At 39.6% G+C, this 10,352-nt stretch overlaps 2 protein-coding genes across 2 annotated transcripts; both read right to left on the reverse strand.

Annotated features, from left to right (window-relative positions):
- Positions 1-5,487: 5,487 nt before the first annotated feature.
- Positions 5,488-6,096, reverse strand: LOC137965343 (LOB domain-containing protein 21-like). The gene has a single exon (XM_068811652.1). It carries the CDS (start codon positions 6,094-6,096, stop codon positions 5,488-5,490), a length of 609 nt encoding a protein of 202 aa, XP_068667753.1.
- A 1,345-nt stretch (positions 6,097-7,441) lies between these two features.
- On the reverse strand, positions 7,442-10,129 carry LOC137965345 (probable phytol kinase 2, chloroplastic). Its single transcript, XM_068811653.1, has 7 exons — positions 9,945-10,129; positions 9,836-9,839; positions 9,119-9,186; positions 8,905-9,036; positions 8,098-8,285; positions 7,583-7,737; positions 7,442-7,468 (listed from the first exon to the last, which is right to left on the reverse strand). Exons 1-7 carry the CDS (start codon positions 10,127-10,129, stop codon positions 7,442-7,444), a joined length of 759 nt encoding a protein of 252 aa, XP_068667754.1.
- Between the last annotated feature and the right edge of the window lie 223 nt (positions 10,130-10,352).

A 10,352-nucleotide genomic window follows, 5' to 3' on the forward strand; every position in this document is an offset into this window, starting at 1 on the left:
TTAAATGTGAGGCATGTGAATTGGCTAAAAGCCATCGTGTTCCATTTCAAATAAGCATGAATAGGAGTCTAACACCCTTTATGATTATCCACTCAGATGTATGGGTCCAGCAAATATAACCTCTCTTAGTTATAAATGGTGGTTTGTTTCCTTTATTGATGATCACACTCGTATGACTTGGATTGACTTAATGAAATAAAAAAGTGAAGTTAGTTCGTTGTTCATATAATTTCACAGAATGATAGCCTCTCAGTACCATTCTACGATACAAACTCTCCACAGTGACAATGGTGGAGAATTTGTTAATCTAGGTTTGAAAGAATATCTAGATGATCATGGTATTACTCATCAAAATACTTGTTCGTACACCCCTTAGAAAAATGGGGTTGCAGAGTGAAATTACCGCCACCTTCTTGAGGTTGTTCGTGCTTCCTTGTTTGAAGCTCATATGTCGGCTAGTTACTGGGGTGAAGCCATCATAACTGCAATTTATCTTATCAATCGAATACCCTTGAGTGCGTTACAATTTCAGACTCCCTTGAGTGTTCTTCATGAAACCATAAGTTCACCTGCTATGCCAAATCTGCCACTTAGAGTTTTTGGGTGTGTAGCCTTTGTTCATCTCCATAAGCCATTGAGAAATAAATTGGAACCCTGAGCTCCCAAGTGTGTCTTTGTTGGTTTTGCTCAACACCAGAAAGGTTATTGTTGTTATCATCCTCTCTCTCGAAAATTGTATGTCACTCTTGATGTGATATTTCAAGAAGATAACATGTATTATTCTACTCCTGAATCTTCAATCTAGGGGGCGAACAAGATTGAATTGCAGACCCTTAATCCTCATTTGGATACCTTGGATATTACAAGTGGTAAATATTCAGATTACAATAGTGAACATCAAAATGATACAAATGACTCACAGGATGGAGACAGACAAAACCAGATGGAAGTTATGCAACCAAAGTCTCAACCGACATCTTCCCCCCTTCATAATGTACCAGTGGATCAATTGCTTTCTGAGTTTGAGTCCATTTATGAGCCTTAGATAAGTTCTTAAACTCAACTAAGAGTGATACCTCATCGAACCACAAGAGGAAAACCTAGAGTCAATTATGAACTTGTTCTCACCTCTAAATCTCAATATCCCATGCATAATTTTGTGTCTTATTATAGATTGTCAAAGGCAAATGAAGTATTTGTGAATCAATTATCTGCTTATCTATTCCTAATAGTGTGCAAGAAGCCTTAAAAGATCCTAAGTGGAAAGAAGTTATGAATGAAGAAATGAGGTCCCTCCAAAATAATTCAATATGGGAAGTGGTTGACCAACCTATAGGAAAGACACCGGTCGGATGCAAGTGAGTATTTACCATTAAATATAAAGCCGATGATACCATTGAAAGGTTCAAAGCAAGGCTTGTCGCCAAAGGATATACTCAAACCTACACAATCGATTACATGGAGACATTCGTATGGCCAAAATCAATATTGTTCGGATTTTACTATCTCTGGCTGTGAATCTTGACTGACCCTTATATCAGTTTGATGTTAAAAATTTATTTTTTCACGGAGATCTCCAAGAAGAAGTATATATGGAATTACCTCCTGGATGTATTATGCAAACCAAAGGATGTGAACAAGTATGTAAACTAAGGAAATCCCTAAATAGTTTGAAGCAGTCCCCAAGGGCGTAGTTTGGAAGGTTCATCAATTTTTATGAAATCTATTAGATACAAGCAAAACAACTCAGATCATACTCTCTTCCTGAAATCTAACAAGGGGGCAATCACAACTCTTATTGTGTATGTTGATGATATGATAGTAACTGGGAATGATCCAAAAGAAAAGAAGACATTGCAAAGTTATCTTGCCAGAGAGTTTGAAATGAAAGATCTTGGCCACTTAAAATATTTTCTTGGTATTCAAGTGTCAAGATCGAAGGAAGAAAATATGCTTTGGACTTGTTGAAGGAAACTGGTATGACAATATGTAGTCCAATCAATACTCCCACGGAAGAAAATCTAAAATTGGAAACACATTCAGATCAAGTCCCTACTAACAAGGAATGTTATCAAAGACTAGTCGAGAGGTTATTCTATCTTGCAGATACTATACCATATTTATCTTATGTCCTAAGTGTGGTTAGTCAATTTATGGACTCCAAGTGAAGAACATATGAATGACGTCAACCGTATCCTACACTATTTGAAATCATCTCCAGTGAAAAAAAATTTATTTAAAAAGGGAGGTGACTTGAAAATTGAAGGTTATACTGATGCTGATTGGGCTGGGTCAATAGAGGACTGACGATCTACATCTGGATACTTTACATTTGTATGTGGAAATTTGGTCACTTGGAGAAGTAATAAACAAGAGGTGGTGGTTAGATCATTAGCTGAAGCCAAATATAGGGGAATGACCAAAGCAATATGTGAATTATTATGGATAAAAAATTTCATACAAGAACTATACATTGAGCAGACAAGTTTTATGAAATTATACTGTGATAGTAAGACAACATGTGATATTGCTCACAACCCAGTTCAACACGATAGAACTAAACATGTTGAAGTTGATAGGCACTTTATCAAGGAAAAGTTAAAAGCAAGAATCATTGAAATCCCTCATGTTCGGTCTCAAGATCAGCCTGCCGATGTGCTGACCAAGGCAGTGTCTTACCGAGCTTTTAACACTTGTCTCGACAAGTTGGGCATGAGTGATATCTATGCACGAACTTGAGGGGGAGTGTTGAGATTTCTTCTCCAACGAAGAAATATACTCTTGCCTTCTCAGTACATATTTTGTAATTTCTGTGATTTTGTAATCCCGTTAATCACACTTAAACTCTCCATGCATAGTTTGTAAAACGGTTATTTAAGCCGACACTGTGAATGAGAAAAATAACAGAAATTGAATTCTTGTTTTTGAGTAAGCTTCTATGAGAGATAGTTGGTAGATGTGAGTTTGAGAGGTGCTTGCGTAGAAATATTGATGATAATGAGGTAAAACTTGTTGTTGAGCACTATTGAGTGAACTAGAGCATTTGGAGCTTCGTTTGTAGTAGACATAGTGATTGATTTAGCTGAGTCGACGTATGTAAAGTAGGCAGTGAGCTGGACTTGAGAGACAACAGTCGTTGGCTGTGAGATTTTTTTTTCTCGCACGTGTGAGAGTCACACATGTGGCTCACACGAAGCACACACACTTTGTCTTCAACCTTGCCTTGCGTTGTTTTCTTCCTCTCGTTGACATAGTCGAGAGTGGAGGTGCACCTGTGCAACTGTTGCAGGATGTCAGACGTCCATTCCGATGGCTCAGTTGGGGTTGTTGGAGGCGCATCGAAGCTTAGCCGGAGCTCAGCTAGTATGCTGAAGAACCACGTGTTGCAGAGAGGGTTGTTGCAAGACGTTGGACCTCCATTCTGGTGGCTTGTAGAGAGGGCGTTACGGGCAAAGAGGTCGAGTAAGCAAATTAAAAAAAAAAATCAAAATAAGGCAACTGCAAATGATTGATGATATACTCCAATAGCATATTAGATGTTACTGAACCACGTCTTTGCATTGATTAAGGGTGATATTTATATGTAATTTACAACGATAAACTTATCTCCTAACCAAAGGGATAATTAAACGGAAGGGTAAATACATTATAATCCCCGTTATTGTTATGTATTCTTTAAAAATGAGGTAAAGTGATGAAGATTCTGGCCCTCTTTTTCTTCCACAACTAGCTATTTTAGAGAAGACAAAAGTCGTTTTCCACACCAGAGGGAGTCAATACTCAGTGGGCAACTTCCCCTCAAAACATTATTGCTTTCTATCACATCTTACAAGACTGGTAGACAGAAGAGCTGGATTTCACAACAAGAAATGCGCACTGCTCACACCCACACCACACATCTGCGACGCCCCCCCTGAGGGGATAACGGCGTTTTTTTTTTCTTATTTTTTGCTTGTAATGATACACCCACATGTCGACAAGCTAAGTTACTTTCCCATGACCACTAAAAGGGAGGTAAAGTTTTCAAATCATAGCTTTATATCAAATGATGGTCGTTGCAGTAATCATCTTCTGGATATACTTGCACCAAGTTGGGTCTGTCTGCTTTTTATCTCCAGTTCATGGGTAACTTCCAGATTTGAAGCTTCTGTTGTTTGCTGCTCATTGTTTTAGACGACGGCTCATTTCAAATAGAGTAATATTACGTAATTTTCTTGACAAACAGTCGTTAATTCTCAGAGAGCGATGCTTAAGGGTTTGTTTCTGTTTGGATTAATTTTTTATCGAAATTGTTTTTCAAGTTTTTAAAAGCGATTATGCCAAAGAAGCAGACAACTATGTTGTGTTTTGGGCTGCTTTCGAAAGTGAAAATCATTAAAACGATTTCAAAGCTGTAAACTGACTTAGGTAGAAAAGATAGAGAAAAGTATTATAAACAGCAAAAGTCAATCCAAACAGAAGTGTTACTGCAAGAACAATGATGGAGAGTTTATGATGAGGGATCATGATAGAATTTCCGTAAAAGGGATCATTTGGTAAGGTTAACGAGAAATCATTAAGGCTTTGGATTCTTATTAGGAAGCACTGACTAAAGATGGATTATTCATTATTAGCATAAGAAAAGAACAGGAAATTGATTCTCAACAGCAGTTCCTTTTTATTCTATCCCTGCAAATGAAGTGACTTTTCATAATTAGTGCTTTTGTGAGGGAATCTATTTTGTGCAAGCTGATGCAAAAACTTAAAAAAAATCTTGATGCAAAACGGCAGGATTCCTCGGACGAATGAGATATTATAAAGGAAAATGAATAAACAACATTACTTCTCTAGTGGGGGCTTCACCTTCTGTGAAGCTGGAGAAAGTTGAAGATGAATTGAAGATTAAAAGCACCTTTTGAGTATTTAATAACAAAGGTTATCCTCCTAAGGGGGAGTAAAAAATTCTGGCTTTCTTGCATGGTCTCTTCATTACCCAATAAGCAAACACCAATATGCGCCATAATTATGAAGTTTCATTGGGTTATTTAGCTTTATTTCCTAGAATATTTCTGGTTCTTATTAGTAAACATCAAGTGAATGGCACTTAGAATGAAGATATTGTGGTCTCTTAAAGCAAAGCAGTACCTGATTCCTGAATTGAAGACCTCCCTCAAAATTTGAAAATTCACTAAGAAACAAGAAACTACACCTGGCTTCCCCTCCATGGTTCATGTAAAGTTGCTGATAAGGGAAAGAATCAGCTTTCAGTGTGTAGAACAGGTGAATCAATGGGTGCCTACTGGGAGATTCCGTATATTGCAGGAACATCTAGAAAGAGCTAGGAAAACGGCGCTTTAAACAAATAGCGTCACAGGAGTTCTTAACAATGTTGGAGCATGTAGAAAATTGAATTGGTATCCAGGGCTTTGTAGAATAACCAAGTAAGAAAGCTGATACAAATGAACTGGAAAGGGGAAGCTATATGTGTGGAGAAGTTGAAGAAAGGTGTCACTGCTGTTGAAACTGTCTAGGCTCAAAAAAACTAGTCCCGCCTACCATGTCACTAGAACCAGAAAACACCATGTGAGCACCGAAATCTGCTTCATCATAAAAGAACTGACCGTAGGACGACGACGACGGCGAAGACGGCAACGACATGGAAGGCCAGCTAGGAGGGTTAACATATTGAGCGAGAAGAACTCTTGCATTTGCCAGATCTTCTTGTAGCTTCACCATCTTCCATTGTAGTAGAGAAATATCTGCGACGCAGCCGTAGACGGGGTTCCGGAGCCTCGCCTCGGCCTCATAGGCCAGTGTGGTCACCGTGTCCCCGCGCAGCTCCGGAGGGACCTCACCGAGTAGCTTGCTCGCATTGCTTGCACCAAACACCTTGTGCACATTAGCAAATTTCTGTTGATCTTCAACCTTGAAGTAAGGTGAAAATATGCAACTGGGTATGCACCTTCTCTTGAGGAACTTGCAGGCAGCACAAGGGGAGGACGATGACCGGGAACGATGACCCTTCATTTTTCCTGGTCTCAAGGGCTCACTGCAACATCGCCATGCTTCCTGTGGACGTATATTTATGAAGGCGAACTGAACTCTCTGTGAGGACATGACGTTGCGCGAGTGGGTCGCCGAGTGCCTCCATTGTCACAATTCTGTTGGAAGGAGAGAAGAGGGGGAAGAGGAGAGAACCAAAGGAAGTTGAGACTGTTGAGGGGATACAGCTTTTGCTGCCTCTGGGGTTTGGAGGGATGCCACTGTCAGTTCATTTTGGAAGGTTTATAGAGAGGACCCATCTTCTGTTACACGATGGATGAGTGCTTGAGATGATTCTTGTCTGCAGAAACGCTTTGTCCACCACCAATGTGCCCTTAAATGCTTTTTGTAGGTTGGTTACAATTATCAAACAAGTTGCAACCAAACTAGCTTCCCTGGGAAACGTCGAATCAGATGAATGGGTGCCTGTCTTTCTTAGGATAGATCTTTCTGTGTACCTTTTAAGGTTTGTTTAAACTCTAATGCCCTGTTTAGTGCAGTTTCTAAGGAAAGTAATAAATTTATTTCTAATAAAACCACTAAGTGTCCCTTCCAGACTTCTCCCTAGAAAAAAAAAAAAAAAAACTTAATTGCTTGGTTGATTAAGATAGAGAAGAACATCGAGATATATCAATTTACTTTGAACCATTTTGAAGAGAAAATGAAACCACAAGCTATCCAATTTGAGTGATTGATAACAGGCTTTAACCATTTGAATAGGCAGGCAAATGTTCCATATCATTATCACGAAATGAAATATAAAAGTCACCGACCAAGTACAAGAACATATGGTGACTTTCATAATCTTTCCCATCAAAATAAATGAACCCACGACGCCACACATACACTTGCCACCTCTCCGATGTTACAGAGTGCCAACCAGCCAACGAAAGCTGTTCCACCCCCAATAATGCCTTTTTCTTTCCTCTGCTGGCCACTATTAACTGGTAGAGATACTCATCAAATAAATAAGCATTTTCATTAAGTGACTATTAATCGTAGTTTTGCTTGCAGCAAATAAGTGGAAGGGCAGAAGAAATCATGCTTGTAACAGGTTTTGGAGATTCAGAGATTAAGAAGAACCGAAACAAAATAAAAGGCGAGATTGCCTTGCATTTGCTCAAAAGAATCTTCGTCATAGTAGAAGAGGGTGTTTGTCATGTCGCAAAGCTTTGTCTTGAAATGGTTGTACAGGCATGGTTTTCCTTATCTTTTCCATTATGGGTTCCACCATAACAAATAATCACTACAGAATTTTCTTCCTCTCGTGAGGATTTTAACACACCCATTGATTCAGAGAGGGGCTATACGGAAAAGCATTATGGAGGAGATTGAGAGCTAAGTCACTGAATTGATGGCCGTTCATCACCCTGTCATTGTAAATCCGACTTAAACCTTATGGAAGAGATTGAGAGCCAAGTCACTGCATTGAGGGCCGTTCATCACCCTGTCATTGTAAATCCGACTTATACCTGACCCATTCACAAGTTGGATTTGTGAAAACTTGTCCCCAACTCATGAGGTGAACCTAAAATTTTTGGGTTAGGTCAGGTCAGATTACCTGGTGAAACCCGACCCGATGCCCACCTCTGGGTGGGCTACATAAATCTTCTAGGAAACCAGCTGATGCCATTGGAATGCTACCCGAGATGGATTTGTTACGATTGTAAGGGAGCTTCTGGTGCCCAAATAGCCGTCCAACTATGTCATCAGCCCCTGAGGCAGAGTCGGTGGTAAGTGCTCTAAAGAAGGCATTTGCCCCTACCTAAGGAGAAGGCAGCTCTAGATGGTGAAAGTGGCAGATAAAGATCTTGTTTTTGGTTGCTTAATATAATATATAAATGTGTGAATTCCAAATTCCGTGCATGCAGATCAGTAAACCATCAAATTGGGTGATGCACCACATCTGACTGAAAATATAGTAGAAATATGGATCTTTGTGGGCCTTTATAGGGGAGATGTTGATCTATGGCCAATCCATAAAGCGACTTGAGATGTGATCACCACAGGATTGTGGTCAACACAGATTCCATCACTATCACCCAGCAATCATGCAAGTAAGAGTCAAGAAAAAACAAGTAATTGAAACAGGGGAGATTCGCCAGAAAACTGCAGTGGCAATAGTAAGAGTCAAGGCATAGTACAGTGGTCCTTTCAAGAGTTCCCGAAGACATAAAAAAATAGAAATCCTCAGACAAAGGAAATCAATTCGATATTTGGCCAAGAAATGTAACTGTGCCTGCAATTTTCTCCCTGAGAAAATTCTGAACATCAGACAAAAAAATAGAGAAATCACATGATGGGGAGTTCCTAGAGATAACTTGAAGAAACTGTCTGTTACTTGGGTTCAATTATTTCAAAAGGAAGAGGAGATTGAGGTGGAAGTATACACAAAAAAGAAGGTGCATGCTTATTATGGGGATCAATGCTTGCAGAATGTAAAAGTTGGATTCTACAAGACATTTGCTAGATAGGCCCTGCTTTATAGACTACAGAGGATCAGCTTAAGGAAAAATAAGAAACTTTGATATAGATTTGGGGCAAAACTAGAAAACACAAAATCAGGAATTAGCAAACAGTTAAAGAGTAAAAATAGACAAGAATAAATCTACGTGATATGGTTTAGGTGTGTTCAACAAAGACCTAAGTCATGCACCACATGGGTTTTCAGACATCGGCAAAGAATAGAAAAAACTGAAATTGGAATGGATAGAAGAACCGGAAAGACAACAGGAAGGCCAACCAGAAGGGAAGTAGCAACAAAGCAGATTAGAGGAGAATGGTTCATGAATCTGACCTTAATAGAGTTGGAGAGGATTGATGATGGAAGAATTTTAAGGAATTATAAATTAAAAACTCAATCATATTATCATGAGATGTCACCTGTAATCTCCTGATCTGCTCATTGACTTAAACAGTGCATCTTTTTTCCAAATTCCAAGACCCAACAGAATCATCCTTATTATATCGATCCCAGGAGCCAGAGCTGCTAGGTATGGTGCCTGACTTCCAGAACTGTAAGACCAAGTGAGAGCCAACTCTTCATGAAAATTACAATGAGAATCATGAATTTTTCAGATGAGTAGATGAGCTTTACCTGGAAAGTGGCCAGAAAAGCATGAACACCAAGCCGACGCTTATATGCACTAGCTTTCTGCTCAGTTTCTAGATACCCCCCCCCAAAAAAAAAACACTTTATGAATGGGCAGGAAAAATAATGTGGAGGTAAGGCCTTAAGATAAGAAACAGAGATAGACTTGTCAATAATATATTAATCATCATGAATTCATTGACAGTTTGCAAGCATAAATGTTGAAACAAGTGCGCTAAAAGGCTCGAACCTTGTAGGAAAGCAACTGCACGGATCTTATACAAGGACTGACCCGATATAAATATCTCAACACTCACCCGCACGGGGAAACCCGTGGAATTTCGGGGCCCGAGAAAGCGCACGGGGACAACCGTGGAAATGCAGCGGGAGCGGGATTCGAACTTGGGACCAACCTACTCTGATACCATGTTGAAACCAGTGCGCTAAAAGGCTCGAACCTTGTAAGAAAGCAACCGCACGGATCTTATACAAGGACTGGCCCGATATAAATATCTTAACAATAAAGTGACACCAATATTGAACCAGTTCAACCCATGTCGTCCCTCTCCTATTAAGCCAGAATTTACAATAATCTGAGGAACTCTTGATGAAGAAAGTCTAGCTGAAGAAACTTCTCTATCACTTCCTCAAGGAACTCATAAAAAAAATCAAAACAAGGTACACAGATGTGCTATATCCTGATTTAGGATTGCAGAGAGATACCTCACTGCAGGATATGCGCATAATCATAGATTAGAGCAAAATTTCCTGAATTTATTTGCCCCTTTTTGCTCACAGCAAGATTACAGAGTAGAGGTTATGGCACTCCTACACAGTCTGCAGAATTGCATATAGGACTTTGGGCTCCTCTTGGCTAGGCGCATTAGCCGTAATCGGTAGTTTGGATTCAGGCAGGAAGGAGCCCCTAGGCACTTCTGGCAGTATCGTGATGAGATTGATAACTTGTGCCAAGTGTTGACTATATCCTAGATGTGCACTTCTCAGAACATGAACCATGCTGCTGATTCCTTAGCTAGAGTAGAATTTCCCATCACCTCCATGTTGTAGGAAACTCTCTTTCCTCTTAATTAGCCCATTTATTCCATCTTGACTTGGAGGTTTTTCTTTGTTTTCTCTTGGACTCTTCTTTCCTTCTGGAGTTTCTTGCAGTTCCCTCTTCTTAATTAAACTGAAATGTTTGCTTCCTCCAGATACCATGTTCAACATAATGCTTAAGGTC

This window comes from Aristolochia californica, unplaced genomic scaffold, assembly GCF_029961685.1.
Source record: "Aristolochia californica isolate CCGP_79_NKW_82.1479 unplaced genomic scaffold, dmAriCali1.0.hap1 SCAF_5, whole genome shotgun sequence".
Lineage (NCBI taxonomy): Eukaryota > Viridiplantae > Streptophyta > Magnoliopsida > Piperales > Aristolochiaceae > Aristolochia > Aristolochia californica.